The following is a 20,417-nucleotide window of genomic DNA, read 5'->3' on the forward strand; positions in this document are numbered from 1 at the left end:
ATGATGTGGAATGCACTGCTTGAAAGAGTATTGGAAATAGAATCAAGAGTAACATTGAAACGGGAATCATAACAAATATTTGAAAAGGGAGAGTTTGTGTAATAAATTGAGGCTTGTGTGAGGTAGTTATTCAGAATGAGAATGACATTTTCGTACAGCAAAAACCTATATACAGTAAGGATTCTTCTGCACTGCAGCCATCACACAGTTGTGACTGATCACACTCACTCTCACTTTACTGTCAACCAGAGACATATTGGAAGGATTTGTTGATTGATAATCAATGTGTTTGGCCATGGTGTGACACAACCTCCATAGCCATCAATTCCTGGAGTGGGCCCAGAGGTAAGGATGCTACCCACAGCACAACAAGACTTTCTAGGTAGGAGATAATTGAACAGCTGTTTCAAAATGTCAGCACAGGTATGATAGACTAAATGGCCTGTTTCTGTCGGTGTAATTCCATAATCTCCCTGTATTATTTCTGTTACCTTCTACAAATGTTGCCCAGTGCAACAATGTGCTAAGATCTCCATTTGGTTCCAATTGGGTAATGATGGCTAGACTCTGCTTGGTAACTACCTGTGGGCAATTGGTGTGAGCTTGAGTCTTACTTCGCTCAGGCAGAGTACATTGATTTGGTAGGAGACAGAGGGTGGTGGTGGAGGGGTATTTTTCAGACTGGAGGCCTGTGACCAGAATTTGTCATTTATATAAATGATTTGGATTTGTATATGGGAGGAATGGTTACTAAGTTTGCAGATGACACCAAAATTGGTGGTGTAGTGGACGGTGAAGAAGGTTATCTCAGTGTACAATGGGACCTTGATCAGATGGGCTGAGGAGTGACAGATGGAGTTTAATTTAGATAAATTTGAGGTGTTACATTTTGGAAAGGCAAATCAAGTCAGGACTTATACACTTAATAGTAGCGTCCTGGGGAGAGTTGCCAAACAAAAAGACTTTGAGATGCAGATTCACAGTTCCTGGAAGGTGGAGTCACAGGTACTCGCAGTAGTGAAGAAGGCATTTGGTACACTTGCCTTTATTGATCATTGCATTGAGTATAGGAGCTGGGATGTCATTTTGCAGTGGTGTAGAATATTGGTTAGGCCACTTGTGGAATACTGCATTCACTTCTGGTCTCCCTTCTATAGGAAAGATGTTGTTAAACTTGAAAGGGTTCAGAAAAGATTTACAAGGATGTTGCTGAGTTTGGAGGGTTTGAGCAATAGAGAGAGGCTGAATAGGCTGGGGCTATTTTCCCTGGCACATTGGAGGTTGAGTGGTGACCTTATAGAGGTTTATAAGATCATTAGGGGCATAGATAGAGTGAATTGCCAAAATCCTATTGCCAGGGTAGGGGAATCCAAAACTAGAGGGCATAGGTTTAAGGTGAGATGAGAAATATTTAAAAAGGATCTAAGGGGCAACGTTTTCATGCAGAAAGTGGCAGGTGTATGGAATGAGCTGCCAGGGGAAGTGGTGGAGGCTGGTACAATATTTAAAAGGCATCTGGATGGGTACATGAATAAGATGGCTTAGGAGGGATATGCACATAATGCTGGCAAGTGGGACTAGATTAATTCAGGATATCTGATCAGCATGGACGAGTTGGAGTGAAGGGTCTGTTTCTGTGCTGTACAGCTCTATTTACCTTAAATGATTCCTTAAAGAGATGTGGGGAATGTGCAGACGAATCCTTTTTACACTGCACATGGTACTTATCTGAAATTTGTTGCCTGTGGGTAGTGGGTCCAATGACAGTCCATGACTTTAAGAGGAGATCAATAGAAATAAACTTTCTAGGCTACAGGGATTGAGTGTGGTACAGAGTCTGATTGCAGAGACCAGTGTGGTCTCAATAGGCTGAATGTCCTCCTTTGGTCCTTTGATGACTAGGTGGGGAGAAGTATTTTTCTTTCCTCCTTTTAGTGTTCTTCAAGACCACATCCAAATGTAATTTTGTTTTTATGTGTGCCTGCTCTGGACGTTTTTGACTTCACAGCCATGTCTGACCCTGTCCTCAGTTGAGTTCTGCACCCAGGTTCATCTGGCAGTGATTAAGAGACCAGGAACCTGACTGGCTGAGATCTCTTGGACTAGGGAAAGTAACAGTGTTGTGTGGTGGGCCCAGTGAGTGTTGTGATACTCATCTGTTCCATAAGGTGTAGTGGCTGTCCTGGCTTAATAGAAAGTAACAATAACATGGGAAATGATTGCTCCTGTTCTGAACTGGTCTTGTACATCTGAAGATGAAACTCCAGACTGCCAGGCCTTTCCGAATTTTACTGTTTATTTCCATCGTGCTTACAACCTTCCCCAATACCTTGCCAGGTATCAGCGCTCCGCCACTTGCCCGGCCCAGTCCTAACAGCAATCATTTATTGGCTTAGCCCGTAAATGTCACATCACAAGATCGCAGCTGGGCGTGATTATACCGTGAAGAGTTTTTTTAAAGGTGAGCTGTGCCGGGCAAGAATTCACTCGTCTCGTAGTTGGCTGTGTATGAATTAGTGATCCGAGTTTCTGGCCTCAGTAAAAACCGAAAGAACTGCGGATGCTGTAAATCAGAAACAAAAATAGAAGTTGCTGGAGAGGCTCAGCAGGTTTGGCAGCATCTGTGCAGAGAAATCAGAGTTAACGTTCCGGGTCTGGTGACGCTTTCTCGGAACTCAGTAGCTCGGATTCCGGGAGATCGAACCTCTGGGTGGGAATCACTGCACGAAGTAAGGCTAGTCCCTCATCTACGTTGGTAAATAATTGTTTTGAGTTTAACTTCTCCTCGTGTAGAACCAGTTATCTAGATAGAGGGAAAGTGAAACTGGGCAATTGTTAAGTTGGGAATTTTCGAAGAACTTATGTCTGTATTTAAAAACAAAAGCGACATCCACTCGATTTGAAGAGAGAAAGAAAACGCACACCCCTCCCCATCTGCTGGTTAAATCTGAAGCAGAAGAAAGGCTGCGTGCAGAGTTCCGCTGCTGCTCACTGAGAGCTCAGTTTTCGGCGTTCGCGCTGATCCAGGAAGAAAACGAACTTCTTCCTTCCCGGGGGGACATTCCATGGTGAGTCTCAGTGATACTGAGCTATAGCAGCGCTTTCCTAGCGCCCTCAGCCGTTTTTACGGGCGATGATAGCGCTGCAAGTCATTAACTTCTTACACGTAACCCAGATATTCCAATAGCCAGAGAGTCATTTCTGCAGCGCAGTCTGGAGTTGCGAGTAAGAGACCATGCAGAAGTCCCATCACAGCTGACTCCGTGAGAATTGCCCGGGAAGTTGAAGTTTCCGTCGGCAATTTTCCAGCGTCTGGAGCGTTCAGTCGGAGATTTCGGAAAGATCATGGTCATTAAACTTATTCGAGAACAGTCAGAAGTTTCTAAAACAGCTCTAACTCCTGATTAATGATTAAACTGAAGGAAAAACAGAAAATCCGGAGAAACTCAGCAGCTCTGACAGCATCTGAGAAAACTAGAGTTAAGTTTCCAGTCTAATTTGACTAATGAATTTGACCTTGTTGCAATCTCTAGTTTTGAGTTTTGAATTTGATTCACTGTTGTCACATGTACCGAGATACAGTGAAAGGTGTTGTTTTGCGTGTTCTACGGGCAGATTGTACCATAAAGTGCATTAGGGTAGCAAAATAGTGTGACAATTACAGTGTTACAGCCGCAGAGAGAGAGAGATCAATATTAACATTTGAGAGGTCCATTCAAAAGTTTGATAACGACAGGGGTGAAACTGTTGTTGAATCTGTTGGTATGTGTATTCAAACTTTTATGTCTTCTGCCTGACAGAAGATGGTGGAAGGGAGTTTAACCAGATTGGGAGGGGTCTTTAATTATTTTGGTTGCTTTCCTGAGGCAGCAGGAAGTATGAATGGAATCAATGGATGGAAGGCTGGTTTGTGTGATGCATTGGGCTGTGTTCACGACTTTGTAGTTTCTTTGCAGTCTTGGGAAGAGCAGTTGCCTTGCCATACCATACTGTGATGCATCCAGATAGGATGCTTTCTATGATGCATCTATAAAAATTGGTAAAGAGTCCTTGTGGACATGCCAAATTTCCTTAGCTTCCTGAGAAGGTAACGACTTTGCTGCACTTTCTTGACTGTCACATCGACATGGATGGATCAGGACAGATTGTTGGTGATCGTCACTTGCAAGAACTGGACGCTGTTGACCATCTCCACCTCAGCACCATTGATACAGTCAGGGGTGTGCCCTCCGCTCCGCTTGCTGAAGTCAATGATCAGCTCCTTCATTTTGCTGACATTGATGGAGCAATTGTTTCTTTACACCATGCTGCTAAGCACTCGATCTCTTTCAGTCTCCTGGGTACTCGTGTTCTGACCCTTACTGTCACACTCTGGTTATCTTTACTTGTATCTTTACTCTTCACCATTGCCTTTCCGTGCTCTTTAACTTACCACATCTCCCCTATCTGCTTTAAAACCCTTTCTACAGCCCTATTTATATGACTCAGCACAACAGTATGCCCAGGACAGTTCAGGTGAAGCCCCACCCAACAGGACAGCTCCCTCTTTTCCCCATACCTGGTTTCAGTGGCCCTGACTTGAACTTTCTCCCACACCAATCTTTGAGCCACACATCATTCAATTCTTTGATCGTATTTACTCTCTGATCGAATACAGGCTGTATTGTTCTTTGTTCTATGAAACAGTCTGAAGCATTTCATTGTTAATCTGAATCAATCTGAAAATAAAAACAGAAGCTGCTGGAGAAACTCAGCAGATATGGCAGCATCAATGGAGAGAGGAACAGTGTTAATGTTTCAAGTTGGGTTTGACTTCTTCAGAACTGAAAGGAGTGGGAAAATGAATTTTTTTGAATGCCATTGAGAGAGGGGGAAGAGGAGTGGGCGTAACAGCTGGTCAGGGTGCCCAAAAGTCAAAGGTAGTGCTCATGGTGCTAAAGGAAAGTCATAGATGTAAAATGGGTATAAATGTTAGGTGTTAATAGGAGCAAATGGGTGCACTCTGCAGAGGCCAAAAAAAAGACAAAGTAGACAGAGTTGGGGTGAGGGCATGCAACAACAATGGAGAGCAGGAGTCACGCTCTGAAGTTGTGAAACTCAGTATTGAATCCAAGAGGCTGTAAAGTGCTTTGGTGTAAAATACCTAAATGAAACAGTGTTATTCCTTGAGCTTGTGTTGAACATTGTTAGAACACAATAGCAGATCCAGGGCAGAACTATTAACTTGAGAGTTGTGAACACAGCCCAGTCACAGAATTATAGAATCCCTACAGTGTGGAAACAGGCCCTTCAACCCAACCAGTCCACACCGACCCTCCATATGACATCCCACCCAGACTCATCCCCCTATCCTTTCCCTGTAACCCTGCATATGCCATGGCTAATATACCTAATCTATGCATCCCTGAACACAATAGGCAATGATAGGAGGAGGTGGGTCTGGTTGGGATGCTCTTTGGAGGGTTGGTGTGGACTTAATGGGCTGAACGGCCTGCTTCCCCACTTTAGAGATTCTATGATCTTTGGCTTAGATGCCCAGTGCCTAAACCCCTAGAAATTCATGCTCTGATTCTGATTCCTTTGTTAATCAGTTTAATGTAGCTAGAAAGGCCAATTGACAAATAGCAAAGATTTACAAATAAAATGATGAAAGAACCAGGTTTTAGATGAGGGAAGAATGGTGCCCGGCAAACATGAAGCCATGTTTTACTTTTATTCCTTCCCCAGAATCCTTTACACTATCTAATGAAGAAGACTAGGCCTTGCTTCATTGTTAATTTGAATTTATAATGGAAGGAGATGATTTTAATTCCTGGTTGTCAACAAAAGTGGGCAGTATCTGTATTACCTCTGTCCATTTGAACAGGATTTTTTTTGTTGTCCCTGCTTGTTTGACACGGTAGATTGGTTGCAAATTCCTTTGCTGTCTTGGGGATGTGAATCATCTGTTGACCTGTTAAACAGGTATGCATGAAATCTCACTTCGAGGCACAAATTCTATAATGGGCTTTGCACCTGTGATTCCAAATATGAGCCAAATTTACATTTGCCAAGTGGCTCAGTCTTCATCAGGGATTAGTCAATGTGTGAGGCTAACTGGTACTTTCCCCATTGCCCTCTTCTCTTTAATATGAATATGAAATTCCGTCATCTCTTGCATGTAATGCTTAGACAATCCCTCTACTTCTTCGTCAAGCTGCAACACAACCAGTATCAAGATACTGACCACGCTGAAATGACATTGTATCCCCTCTGTTTCGACTTTCTATTTTTCATGTTTAACCAGGTCTTTCATCCATTTGCCCAAGTTCCTGTATCTCTACCCTTACTGCACTGCTCCCCCACCCCTGCCACAAACCCTCAACAAAACAGGACCCGAATGTTCTTGCCTATCTATGTCTAAATAGTCACTTGTGGTAAAATAACTTCTAACTTGGTGACACTTGTGGTGGGACCCTAACCGGTAATGAGACAAAAGAGAACGTTAGAGTCATGGAGTCATACAGCACAGAAACAGACCCTTTGGTCCAACTCGTCAATATCAACCAAGTTTCCCAAGTTCCTATTAATGTACTTACCCAAATATCTTTTAAATGTTGTAACTACAACTGTATTTACCACTTCCTCAGGCAGTTCATTCCACATATAAATCATCCTCTGTGTGAAAAAGTTGCTGTTCAGGTCCCTTTTAAATCTTTCCCCTCTCACCTTAAAAATATGCCCCCTAGTTTTGAACTCACCTAGCCTAAGGAAAAGACCTTTGCTATTCACCTTATCTATGCCCTTCATGATTTACAAATCTTTATAACCTCCTAAACTCCAGTGAAAAAACATCCCAGCCTATCCTTAGAACTCAAACCCTCCAGTCCCAGCAACATCCTGGTAAATCCTTTTTTGAACCCTCTCCAATTTAATAATGTCCTTCCTATAGCAGGGCAACTGTACACAGAACTGTATACAGTATTCCCAAAGTGGCCTCACTATGTCCTGTACAATCTCAACATGATATCCCAAATCCTATACTCAATGGTCTGAGCAATGAAGGGAAGTGTGTGACACAGCTTTCAAAAAACTATGTACACAAACCCCTAGGTCTGTCTATTCAATAACACTACCAAGGCCCTACCCTTAATTGTACAAGTCCTGCCCTTGTTTGTTTTATCAAATGCAATACCTTGCATTTATCCAATTAAACTCGATCTGCCACTCCATAGCCCATTGGCCCAATTGATCAAGATGCCTTTGTAATCTTAGATAAACATCTTCACCGTTGACAATACCACCAATTTTGGTGTAATCGCAAGCTTACTAACAATTCCTTCTAAATTCTTGTTGAAATTGTTTATATAAATGACAGACAAAAATGGACCCAGCTCCCTGTAGAACACAGCTTGTCACAGGCCTCCAGTCCAAAACTCAATCCTTCAGCACCACCCTCTGTCTCCTACCGTCAAGCCAATTTTGTATCCAATTGGCAAGCTCTTCCTGAATTCCAAGTGATCTACATGATTAGTTTACTATGCGGAACCTTGTCAAAGGCTTTACTAAGGTCTGTATAAACAACGTCTACCACTCTGCCTTTATCCATCTTCTTGGTCACCTCTTCAAAAAACGCAATCAAATTTGAGAGTCATTATTTCCCATGCACAAAGCCATGCTGAATATTCCTAATCAGTCCTTGCCTTATCCAAATGCATTTGGATCCTGTTTCTCAGAATTCCCTCCGACAACTTACCCATCACTGATATGAGGCTTACTGGTCTGTAGTTCCCAGGTTTCTCTTTGCAGCCTTTCTTAAATAATGGCACAACATTTGCCACACTCCAGTGCTCCGGCACCTCACCCATGGCTATAGATGATACAAATATTTCTGCTAGATGTCCTGCAATTTCTACCATAATTTCCCACAATGACCTGGGATACACTTGATTTGGTGCTGGAGCTGTAACCACAATTATGTTTTTTAAGACGTCCAGCACTTCCTGTTCTGTAATGTGGACTGCTTTCAAGACAAAGGATCAGTGCTGGCTCCACCGTTGTTCATCATTTATATGAATGATTTGGATGACAGTATTGGAGACGTGCTTAGTAAGTAAGTTTACAGATGACACCAAAATTGGTGGTATAGTGAACAGTGAAGAGGTTATCTAAGAGTACAATGGGATCTTGATCAAGTGGGCCAAGGAAGGGTAGATGGAGTTTAATGTAGATCAATGCAATTTGGTAAGACAAGCCAGGACAGGACTTGCACAGTTAATGTTCGGGCCCTGGGGTGTGTTGTTTAAACAGAGACCTAAGGATACATGTACATTGTTGCTTGAAAGTGGTGTCACAAGAAGACAGAGTGGTGACAAAGGTGTTTGGCACACTCTGCTTCATTGGTCACAACACTGAGTACAGAAGTTGGGACATCATGTTACAGCTGTACAGACATTGGTAACACCACAGTTAGATTTCTGTGTACAATTGTCGTCATCCTGCTATAGGAAGGATGTTATTAAACTGGAAAGGATGCAAAAATGATTTACAAGGATGTTACCAAGATTGGAAGGTTTGAGTTATAAGGAGAGGTTGGATATGCTGGAACTATTTTCCCTGGAGTGTAGGAGGCTAAGGGATGACCTTATAGTTGTTTATAAAATCATGAGGGGCACAGATAAGTTGAATAACCAAGGTTTTCTCCCTAGGGTAGGAGAGTCCAAAACTAGATGGCATAGATTTAAGGTGAGAGGAGAAAGAATTAAAGGGGACCTGATGGGCATCTTTTTCATACAGAGGGTGGTGCATATGGAACAAGCTGCAAGAGCAAGTGACAGAGCTGTGTTGTTGTGCAATTACAACATTTAAAAGACATTTGGATGGTACACTGATAAGAAGGGTTTAGAGAGATATGGGCCAAATGCAGGCAAATGCCATTTCAGTTTAGAAAACTTGGTCAGTGGACAAGTTAGACCGAAGGATCCTTTTTCCATGCTGTATGACTCCATAACTCTGAGATAATGCAGGGAAATGCTTTGGAGCTGAACCCTGACAAGAAACACTATCTTCAGTGAAGGGGTGGGAAGAAAAGCTGGAAACAAAACATTGCCACTGAAAATGTGAAATATTGCCATGTAACATGAAGTTAAACCATATTCCGAACTGCTAATCAGAACTGAAACTTGGTTCTGGTTGCAGAAGTGAGCAATCTAATTCCATAACCAGTGTGACTTCTGAAGTGGCCTCAGAAGGAACTGAGTAATAAGAAACCATTATGTGAACACCTAAAAAGATTCAGGGCACTGTGGATTACTTAAAAACGACCCTGCATACCAGGAACTACCACTTCATTAGAAAATCATAACATCTTCACTGAACCCAAATTTTGCTTTTCTTTTAGGAGACTGGAGGAGAAGATGCAGGTTAACTCAAGCAATTCTACTGATGTAAGTTTATATAAAGTAAGCATGGAATTGGATAAAGAGGAGTTGGGAGACTTGAAGTTTCTGTGCACTGATCACTTGCAAGCAGGCAAGGGGATAGACAATGCACAGGATCTGTTTAGAGAACTGCAGCAACAACACTTGGATATTATCCCTGAACTCCTGTATCGAATCCAGCGCTTTGACTTGCTCATCCTTCTTGGAAAACGGAAAGCAGACATGAAACAACTTTTGCAACAACCTGGAAATTCCAAGATCTCAAATTACAGGTTTGCTTTTGATTCTCACGAATCAAATTATTGAATAAAAACTGAAAAAAACTGCGGAAGCTGTAAATCAGAAACAAAAACTAAGTTGTTGGAAAAGTTCAGCAGGTCTGGCAGCATCTGCAGCAACTCTGAGGCAGCGTCACCGGACGTGAAATGTTAACTTTGATTTCTCTTCACAGATGCTGCCAGACCTGCTGAACTTTTCCCAACAACTTGTTTTTGAATCAAATTATTGATTTTTGTTTTCCAAAGCTTGAGCATGTAAGATGTTATTTCTTGTGTGATTTCATGATTAGTATTCACTGTCTGGAGTGCTGCTATTCTATTTGACAATGGAAAACTAATCATCCTTATTGTCTTTTACACACACTTTCCGGTAATCTTTATTTGGAAGACTGATAGATTAGCATTCGTAGAGCACACATTTATAACCTTAGGACATGACAAAGTGCTTTACAGCCAAAGAAAGACATCTGAAAAGTAGACACTGGTATGTGTAGAAATGTACAATATAGTCAAAAGGAGTGGGTAAAATTGGCTTCCTAATTTACAGGTTTAAAGGAAAGTAAAAGTCTCAGCTGTTAAGTTAACGTGACAAATTAATGCAGTAGAGAGGGGGGAATTGGACCTGGCATCTTCTAGCCCATCAGCTTATTTTCACATTCACTTTACCAATTTTTTTGGGCTACTTGTGCATTGCCTGTGGTAGTGAGATTTTGAATTAAATGTTCCCATATACATTGTTTTCAATATTACAAAATTTAGAAAACATTAAATAGATTACAGCTTTGCATCTCACTCTCATCCAATTGTTGTTTCATAGAACAGTGCAGCACAGAAGGTGGTCATTCAGCCTGGTGGGTTTGCACTGACTCATTCAAACAGCATGACAGCTATTCCCACTTCTAGTTGGGGGTCAAATGAGCATTTTTATATAGGTTTATATGACTTCTTGACTTTTGTGGTATAAATGCTTATTGTCTTCTTTATTATTCTTCAATAATTTTTAAGGCAGAGGTAGATAAGCTCTGACTCCCTAGTTAATCAAGAATCTATCAGATAGTTGGGAATGTGAGGTTGAGACCAAAATCAAATTGGCCATGATCTTACTGATTGGCAGAGCAGGTCTGAGGGGCCAAATGGCCTATTCCTGCTCCTAATTTGTATATTCATATGTGTTATGTATGTATTCTGTCCTGCCATCTCCAGAAATTTGTGCACAAAAGTCCTAGGTTTCTCTCTGCACTCTTGCAAACTCTTTAACATTGACCCATTTAGTATGTATTCTGTCTCCTTATTCTTTCAACCAAAATCTGCAATAATTTCCATCTGACATGAGTCTGCTCATTCTACCTGTCTGTTTACTACAAGAGCAAATTTAAGATATTCTGCATATTTCAAAATTCTGCCTTATTCTCCCATGTATAAGTTCATGAATATAAAATCAGCAATGGTCCTAGCACTGAACCTTGGGGAAGGCTGTTGTAAACCTCCCTCCAGTCTCCAAAAAAAAAATTCACCACAGCTTTGTTTTGCATCTTAACAGTAATTTTGTATCCATGCTATAACCACACTTATCCCATGGGGTTCAATTTTGCCATCAAATCTATTATGTGGTATTTTAATATGTTTTGAAAGTCTCAACACACTATTGGACTATGTAAGCTCTCCTCAATAATAAATGATAAGAAGAACCATAGCTGTGTTTTGTTTACCCTTTCCTGATTCCTTCCTGGAAATTGTACAATTTACCTGATTCCTAGCTAGCAAATGTGACTTGCTAAACAGCTGAACCGAGAAAATTCCTTCACCCTGAGTCATTTATAAGGATTTAATTTGTTTGTTCTTCGAGTGGAATAGATTTGTCATGCTATTTTATGACTCGTCATCAGCAAACGTATTAACTGTTCTGCCAAGAACACGTAAATTATTTGATAGTGTGTTAATGCAAGATTTTCTTGACACTGACTTCCTCAAGGACAAATGTGTTAGAACTCTTTAAGGAGGTAACAAGCAAATTAGACAAAGGAGAGCCAGTGGACATGATTCACTTGGATTTCCATAAGGTCTTTGACAAGGTGATGCAGCAGGCTGCTAAATAGGATAAGAACTTGTTAGATGCAAAGTACTGGAATGGAAAGAAGATTAGCTGACTGGCAGAAGGTAGAGAGTAGGAATAAAGGGGTCTTTTTCAGAATAGCAGCATATGACTAGTGGAGCTCCACAGTGGTCCATATTGGGACCACAATTATTCATGTTGTACATTAAACCCTTGGATGAAGAAACTGAGGGCATTGTTACTAAGTTTGCAGACCAGTGGGCCAAGAAATGGCAGATGGGGTTAAATGCAGATAAATGTGAGGTGTTGCATTTTGGTAAGACAAACCAGGGTAGGACTTTCACAGTTAATGGTAGGGTCCTGGGGAGTGTTGGAGAACAGGGAGACCTAGGAGTGCAGGTACATAGTTCCTTGAAGTGGCATTGCAGGTAGACAGGGTGGTGAAGAAGGCTTTTAGCATGCTTGCCTTCGTCAGTCAGAGCAGTGAGCATGGGAGCTGGGACGTCATGTTACAGCTATACAAGACATTGGTAAGGCCACATTTGGTATACTGTATAGAATTCTGATCGCTCTGCTATAGGAAGTATGTTTTTAAACTGGAAAGGGTGCATAAAATATTTACAAGAATATTACCAAGATTGGAAGATTTGAGTTATAAGCAGAGATTGGTTAGGCTAGGATAGAGGTTGGCCTTGACATAACTGTGCCAGGATGCTCTGACTGACAGGTGCCCCCATTGTCTTCAGTAAGGACGCTTCCTGAAAACGTTTGAGACATGGCTGCCTGCTTGCTGTCCATGCAATGTGTTTGCCATGTAAGCTCTGGCATATGGAGCAGGGGTGAGATGTCATACAGCAAACGGTACACACCCCTTGGCTGAGGGCAGCTTAGAGTCATAGTTATACAGCATGGAAACAGGCCCTTCAGCGCAACTTTTCCATGCCAACCAGGTTTCCTGAACTGAATCATCCTATTTGCCAATGTTTGGCCCATATCCCCCTCAAACATTCCTATTCACGTACCTATCCAAGCCCCATCCTGTCCTCCCTGGACTGACCTATCCCCTCCCTAACTCCCCACCTACACTCCCCTTTACTGGCTCCACCCCCGCCTCTTTGACCTGTCTGTCTCCTCTCCACCTATCTTCTCCTTTATCCATCTTCTATCCGCCTCCCCCCTCTCCCTGTTTATTTCAGAATCCCCTTCCCCTCCCCCATTTCTGAAGAAGTGTCTCGACCCAAAACATCAGCTTTCCTGCTCCTCTGATGCTGCTTGGCCTGCTGCATTCGTCCAGCTCTACACCTTATTACCTCATGTAACTATCCAAATGTCTTTTAAATGTCGTAATTGTACCCACCTCTACCACTTCCCCTGGCTGGTTGTTCCATATGCACACTACCCTCTGTGAAAAAGTTGACCCGCAGGTCCCTTTAAAATCTTTCCCCTCTTAACTTAAACCTATACCCTCAAGTTTCGGATAAAAGATAACGAAATGTGGAGCTGGAGGAACACAGCAGGCCAGGCAGCATCAGAGGGTCAGGAAATCTGTTTCGGGTCAGGACCCTTCTTCTGACCCTCTAGTTTTGGACTCCTTACCCTGGGAAAAGACCTTGGCTATTCCCACTCTTCAGGATTCCATGATAAATACAAAGAATGCTGGAGAAACTCAATAGATCTGGCAGCATCTGTGGAGAGAGAAACAGGGTTAATGTTTAGGGTCTATTGACCTTTCATCAGAACTGAAAATAGCTGGGAAAGGGTAGTATTTATGCTGATGGTGGTGTGAGGTGAAGGGGTGGGGCTGAATTAACAGAGTTCATGGAGATTTTGCCCACAGAGGGAAAGAGAGATAGAGAAAGGGATAGGAAATCAAAGAGATTGCTGATGATAATCTGAGAGATAAATGCTGGGTAGGGCCCTAGTGAGAAGAGTAAAGTGCTGATGGAGAGAGAAGTTGAGAATGTGCATGTGATGACACATGACACTGAGTGTAGATCTTAGCTTGCAGCATGTACACTGGCAGAGGAGTGGATGTGCAGAAGATGTTCCAGCCTCTAGGAGAGGTTAGGACCCAAGGGCACAGCCTCCGAATGAAGGCATAACCCTTCAGAACTGAGATGAGGAGGAATTTCTTCAGCCAGAGGGTGGTTAATCTGTGGAACTCATTGCCACACAGGGCTGTAGAGGGCAAGTCATTGAATGTATTTAAGACAGGTTCTTAATTAGTAGGGGGAATCAGGGGATATGGCATAAATGATGCATGATGATTTATTGTCACTTGTACTCTACAATGTACAACACAGTAAAATAAATTGAAAAGCTTCAATTGTCGCCACAATCCGGCACCATTTTGAGTAGTCTAAAGAGTTTTTTAAAAAAAACTGAAAGAATGAGAAAAACCTGAAAGAGTCCATCTTCATCCCACCATCTCCACCATAAGTCCTGAGTCCTGCATTGCCACCTTTCTGTCGCCTGCACCGGACCCACCAACATCAGAGTTGCCACTCTTCAGGCACCATCTTTGTCTCTGGGCCCACCCTCCCAGTGAGCCGCTGATGCCACACTTGCCTGGACCCACACTCGCCCTGCAACCAGGAACCACTGGCTCAGCTGCCACCACCACTTCGTCGATAACCAGAAGACCCTGGCTCCAGCCGACCACCACCAGAAGCTGCCACCACCCGCCACTCCAATTACCATGAGACCCTGCTCTGGACCTACTGCAACCAGGAATCCTGCCACCTCGATGACTCCTGGAGTACTCGTTCTGGGCATACTACATGGCCACAGCTTCAGCCGTCACCTTGCCAAGGCCTGGTATCCCTGCTCCGGGCCTACCACACTACGAGTCCTTGGCTCCATTGAAGCTGCCGCCTTGCCGATGCTTGGAGTCCTCACTCTGGGCACACCACAACCAGGAGTCCCTGGCTCTGCTGTCAGGCCAGGCCGTCGCCTTGTCAAGAGTCCCGCTCCACCCGCTCTCCTCAGTGATGTCATTTTCTCCGCCACTGCCAACAGGAAGAAGATTTTAAAAAAGGCAATAAGGGGTAAGGAAAAAAGGAGAAAGCAGCCGGTCTGGAGCAGGTGGGTCCAGGAGCCCAAATGCTGCCTACCTTGCTGGTACTGCCATCTTGGAACGTAATGAAGGGTGAAGGCAGGAGAATGGGGTTGAGAAACATACCAGCCATGATCGAATGGTGAAGCAGATTCAGTGAGCTGAATGGCCGAATTCTCCTCCTATATCTTATGGTCTTGTGGCTCTCATGCTGCAAATGCAACACATCACCCAAACTGCTATGTCTATCGTATTTTATTTAAGTTGTTAATTATGTATCATTTTAGTATCCCTGATACTTATACTTGGGGAATCATTATTTGCTTTTCTTTTTATTTTATTATAGTTCTTTTACATACCAGTGTCAATTTTATTTTGATTTTAAAAAAGACGAAAGTTAAACACAAACTGAAGGCCTTAAATTGACTTTAAAGAGTAAATGAACTCAGCAATTCTACTCATCAATCAGATGCTTTGTTTATCCAAATACCTCTTTCCTTTCTTCACTGAACTCCTTGAGATCCTCAACTCTGGCAATCTATTGTAAGTCACATTCGGGTGCCAATTCACTTACAACCTATGTGTGCTCCCACCACTTTGGGCCTGAGTCATCCGTTTTAGCTGGTTCTAAATATGGCTGTTTTTTTAATGGAACATTTGAAAAACAAACTTCACAAAGCTAGCAACTACAGAAGTTAAACTGTAGATTTGACTTTACTCTCAACTATCATATATAAACGTGACCTCACCCGAACAAAACTATGCTGACTGTTCTTGATTCATCCCTGCCTCTCCAAATACAGTTTAATTCTATCCCTCAGAATTGCTTCCAATAGTTTCCCCACCGCCAAGCTTTTACTGACCGGCCTGTAGTTTCCTGATTTATCCTTTGTTCCCTTCTCAAATAATGATACCACACTAGCTATCCCCAGTTCACTTGTTCCCCTCATGTGGCCAGAAAGGAATTAAAATGTTTTCAAGCCCCCCTGCTATTTCCTGTCTTGCTTCACTCAATACATTTCATTCAGCTCTAGAGATTTGTGTGCTATCAAGTTTGCTAGACCACTCGGCAACTCCTCTCTGTCTATGAAAATTTCTTTACTTGTATCATACAACTCTGCTTTTGCTTGTCATTTATATAAATGATTTAGATGAGAATATAGAAGGCATGGTTAGTAGATTTGTGGATGACACCAAAATTAATGGTATAGTGGACAGTGAAGAAGGTTATTTAAGATTACAAAGAAATCTTGATCAATTGGGTCAATGGGCTGAGGAGTCACAGATGGAATTTAATTTGGATAAATGTGAGGTATTGGTAGAACACACGAGCAGGACTTTGTGCAAGTAAAAGTAGGGCCTTGGGTAATGTTGTAGAATGGAGAGACCTGGGGGTTCAGGTAAATAGTTCTTTGAAGTTTGCATCACATGTAGACAGGGTGGTTAAGAATGCGTTTAGCACGCTTGCTTCATTGCTCAGACATTTGAGTATAGGAACAAAAATAGAAATTGCTGGAAAAGCTCAGCAGGTCTGGCAGCTTCTGTGGAGAGAAAGCAGAGTTAATGTTCTAGGTCGAATGACCCTTCATCAGAACACTAGACCCAAACGTTAATTCTGATTTCTCTCCACAGATGCTGCCAGACCTGCTGAGCTTTTCCAGCAATTTCTGGTTTTGTTTTGGATTTACAGCAATCCACAGTTCTTTCAGTTTTTCTTTGAGTATAGGAGTTGGGAAGTCATGTTGAGGTTGTATGGGATGATGGTGAGGCCTCTTCTGGAGTAATGTGTCAAGTTCTGGTCACCCTGCTATGGGAAGGATATTATCAAGCTGGAGATGGTTCAAAAAAGATTTACCAGGATGTTGCCGGGAATGGAAAAGTTGAGTTATAAGAAGAGGCTGGATAGGCTGGGACTTTTTTAACTGAAGCATTGCAGATTGAGAGGTGACCTTATAGAGCTTTTTAAAATTAAGGGTATACAAAAGGTTAATGGCAGATGGTCATTATAAGGCTACCTTTTCATTCCAGTTTTTTTTATACTGAAAGAGTAGAACCTGGCAAAGGAGATACTTTTAAGCCATCCAAACAAAGTATTCAGCTCATTGTTGTTGGTTTTGTGAGTCTTGTCTGAATGCTGTTTAGTTGGCTTCAAGAAGAACAACAGTGCTTGTTCAACAGTCCACCTATTGAATCTGTATATGATGTGTTGCTGATGCAGTCTAGGTCCAGGATGACAACTACTGAATACACTCAGATTTTTGTTGATTTGCAGTGATCTTTGTTGGCGTACACTTGCTATTGTAGTTTGTAAAGGGCTAAGCTGGTGTAGCTGATGTGGTGTTGTATCACCTCATTAATGATAGCCTTTGGCAGAGGTGGAAAAAGTTTCATCATACGATCAAAAAATTATGCTTTGAAGAAAAAGTTGATTTATGCACTTACCACAAGAAAGTGATTTCTAGTTTTCAAAGCATCGTCCTCAAATTTCCTTCAGGAATCAGCCCTAAAACTTCTTTCATTACAGAGTCCTGCTCTATAACATTTCTAAGGAGATTAATGGTGAGGAGCTTGGTAACATAAAATTTATACTGCAAGTAGCCAAGAGGAAGCTTCAGGACATGAAGGTAAGATGGATTGCACACCAGTCTGCTCTATTCATGCGTATGTAACTATTAAGTTTGAATTGTTAAATTCACTAATCCGTAAGACATAGGAACAGAAGCAGGCCATTTGGCTTATTGGGTCTGTTCTGCATTTAACTCGGATTATGGGTGATCTGATAATACTGCATTTATTTACTTTTTTCTTTTACATTTGATTCTCTTTTTCATTAAAAACCTGTCTATCTCAGCATTGAATATACTTAATAACCCAGCCTCAAAAGCCCTCTGTGGTAAAGAATTCCAGAGATTCATTATATGCTGAGAGAAGAAATCCCTCCTCATCTATCTCTTAAATGGGGCAACCCCATATTCTGACATTATGCCCTCTGGTCCTAAACTCTGCTAAAATAGGAAAAAACCTTTACCGTCTAACCTGTGAAGTCCCCTAAGAATCCTGTATTTTCCAAAACGTTTGCTCTTATTCTTCTAAACTCCAATGAACAGGCCCAACCTACTCAACCTCTCCTGATAAGACAGTCCCTCTGGACCTGGTGAACCTTCTCTAGGCTACCTGCAACGCCAGTATATCTTTCCTTAGATAAGGGAACCAAAACTTAAAGTTTTACAAAAGAATTCCAGTGGTGGTTTGACTAGCACCTTGTATAGTTTTCACTCCATTTCCAGAAAAGGTGGGTTATTTGCTAAAATTATGAAATGGTGAGACTGACTTGGTAAAGGCAATATGTAACTGACCGATATCTACCTAAAGGACTCGTGTTCAATGGCCAGACCATGAAACTCCTGGCACGCGCATTGCAGTCGGCATCTTTGGGATAGCAAGAAGCTAGTGAGTGCTTCCTCGTCTAATTGCTATCCAGGGCTATAGCTGGAAAGCAATCTCGTGGAACTTGCACAGAACTTGAATAGACTCTGCTGCGGTGTCTTCATCTGGTAGAGTAGTCTGATGTTACTTATTATTAACACTTGAAGAGTGGGCAGCTGTGCAAACATGGCCTATTAAAGGTTATTCCCTTTAGAACAGCATGGGAGAAAAATGGAAAGAAACCTCACGAGCTATTGGAAACTGTTCTTATGATTTGTCTTCCTTTAGAATTTTATGGATGTCTGCATTGATCTGGAAAGAAGGGGGGAACTAGGACCAGATAATCTACGTGTTCTACTAGATGTCATGACGGAAATCAAGAGAATTGATCTAAAGAGCAAACTGGAAAGAAATCAAAAAGTGACTGGTAGTACTCAAGATCTTATTCTGAAATTTGTAAACCTGGGAGCTACTTTTTATTAGTTAACATTTATTTTTAATGACAGATTCTTGACTTGTGATTTCAGACTTATTAATGTGATTGCCTAGTAGAGACAACTCTTCAGCCTGAAGCCACAGTTCTCTCTCGTAAATGATTTTCATCCATTCTAAGAATGTTTGAACTCACCAAAAAGAGTTAACTGTATATCCTTCAGTTGTCAGTCTACACTGCCAAAACCGTGTGCCTTGTATCTTCAGTGAATCCTACAAACGTAGAAACAGGATTAGGCCATTCTGGTTCTCGAGCCCGTTCTGCTATTCAATGAGATCATAGCTGATTTGAGGCCTCACTCTATATACATGCCTTTGGCCAATATCCCTTACTAGGCTTACTTAATACAAACTTATCTGTCTCAGATTTAAAACTAACAACTGGTCTAGCATCTACTTCATTTGTGGAAGAGAGTTCCAAACATCTAGGACCTTTTTTGTGTAGAAGTGCTTCCTAACATCTCTCCTGAACTATCCAGCCCTAATACTTCCCTAGTTCTGAAACCCCAACAAGTGGAAATAGTTTATCTTTATCAACTCTGTTTCTTCCTGTTCATATCTTGAAGACTTTTGAACCTTCCTTTTCTGTCCTAATACTGCAGTCACTAGTCTTCCTAAGGAAAAATCTGACTTTATTCATAAACTCTTACCTTACTTAAGACAACGTCAAATTTGACATCTGTCATATGTCACCTTTGGATGTCATATAATTTCCTGCTGCTGAGCACAACAATTAAATCACTTCAGTTTTACCTCTGCCACGTGGATAGGTTAAAGACAATTCTGTTGTTTCCTTCATACTATATGGTCTGTTCATGCCACTGAACTCTAAGCAATGACTTCCATTCTTTAGATCTTAGGTCTCTGTTATTAATCCTTCTTCACTCTTTTTAAACTTTATTGCTTTCACTATCTGCTGTCACCTCAAAAACTCTAATTCTTAGTGGCAAAATATGCTTCCTAAAAGGTTCCTTTCCTTTCTTTCTGCCTTAGCTTCTTTCCCTTTATCAACTATTAACTGTCTATAAAGCATGTGGCCAATCAGGGAGTTGAATACAGCTCCAATATCTAGGGAAGGTTTTCTACAAACCTCACCTTCCTTGTTTTCGGATGACTTTTCAACCTTTGTCTTTTAAAAACGAAATAAAACTATGACTTTGGCCTCGCATTTCATTAAATCGAGATTCATCACAACATTTTATCTAACTTTTACCTGGACCTCAATGGGCTCACTTCCTGAATTCTGTATAAAAATATGTATTTATCTTCTAAAGGTTGGAATCCCTGAGATTTGGGTCCATTTGCTTGTGGTTTTCTACTAGCGGCTGCATCAACGTTTGACACGACACTCTGACACCACACATTTAATTTTCTAATCTACAATTTGCAGAGACCCCGCCCCCTCCCCGACTGGCTGACAGTACTTGATGAGGATCACCCAAGTGACCTCTGAAGCCTGATTTTTTTTTATTTCTCCCAATTCCGACCTCAATACACATCCCTCTCCAAGTGGTTGCAACTCTCTTCCAATGGTACTATGAAGTAGCACGACACTGCAGCAGGCAACTCCCAGTCATTCTGAGAAACTTGGGAATAATAGCTGGTCCAGTAAAGTAAAAACTGCCCCCCACCACATAGTTTGTAGTAGTTTATTGTGATGTCCACCGTGTAGACATCTTTTATTTTTTTTTTTA

At 41.8% G+C, this 20,417-nt stretch overlaps 1 protein-coding gene across 6 annotated transcripts in view; it reads left to right on the forward strand.

The window, feature by feature from the left end:
- Window positions 1-2,434: 2,434 nt before the first annotated feature.
- The window catches only part of LOC109932037 (caspase-8-like), a 44,179-nt gene continuing 26,196 nt past the window's right edge, over window positions 2,435-20,417 (forward strand). For 2 of the 6 annotated variants that reach the window (XM_048599538.1, XM_048599539.1), the window contains exons 1-4: window positions 2,648-2,755; window positions 9,380-9,691; window positions 17,330-17,429; window positions 18,520-18,658. In XM_048599538.1, coding sequence (XP_048455495.1) covers window positions 9,396-9,691; window positions 17,330-17,429; window positions 18,520-18,658 — 535 coding nt within the window. In that variant the 5' untranslated portion in view covers window positions 2,648-2,755; window positions 9,380-9,395. Of the gene's footprint in view, window positions 2,462-2,615; window positions 2,756-3,460; window positions 3,480-9,379; window positions 9,692-17,329; window positions 17,430-18,519; window positions 18,659-20,417 lie in introns of those variants that run through there. The other 4 variants (XM_048599536.1, XM_048599535.1, XM_048599540.1 and 1 more) reach the window with 4 other exon arrangements.

This window comes from Rhincodon typus, chromosome 7 (genome assembly GCF_021869965.1).
Source record: "Rhincodon typus isolate 14 chromosome 7, sRhiTyp1.1, whole genome shotgun sequence".
Classification (NCBI taxonomy): Eukaryota; Metazoa; Chordata; class Chondrichthyes; order Orectolobiformes; family Rhincodontidae; genus Rhincodon; species Rhincodon typus.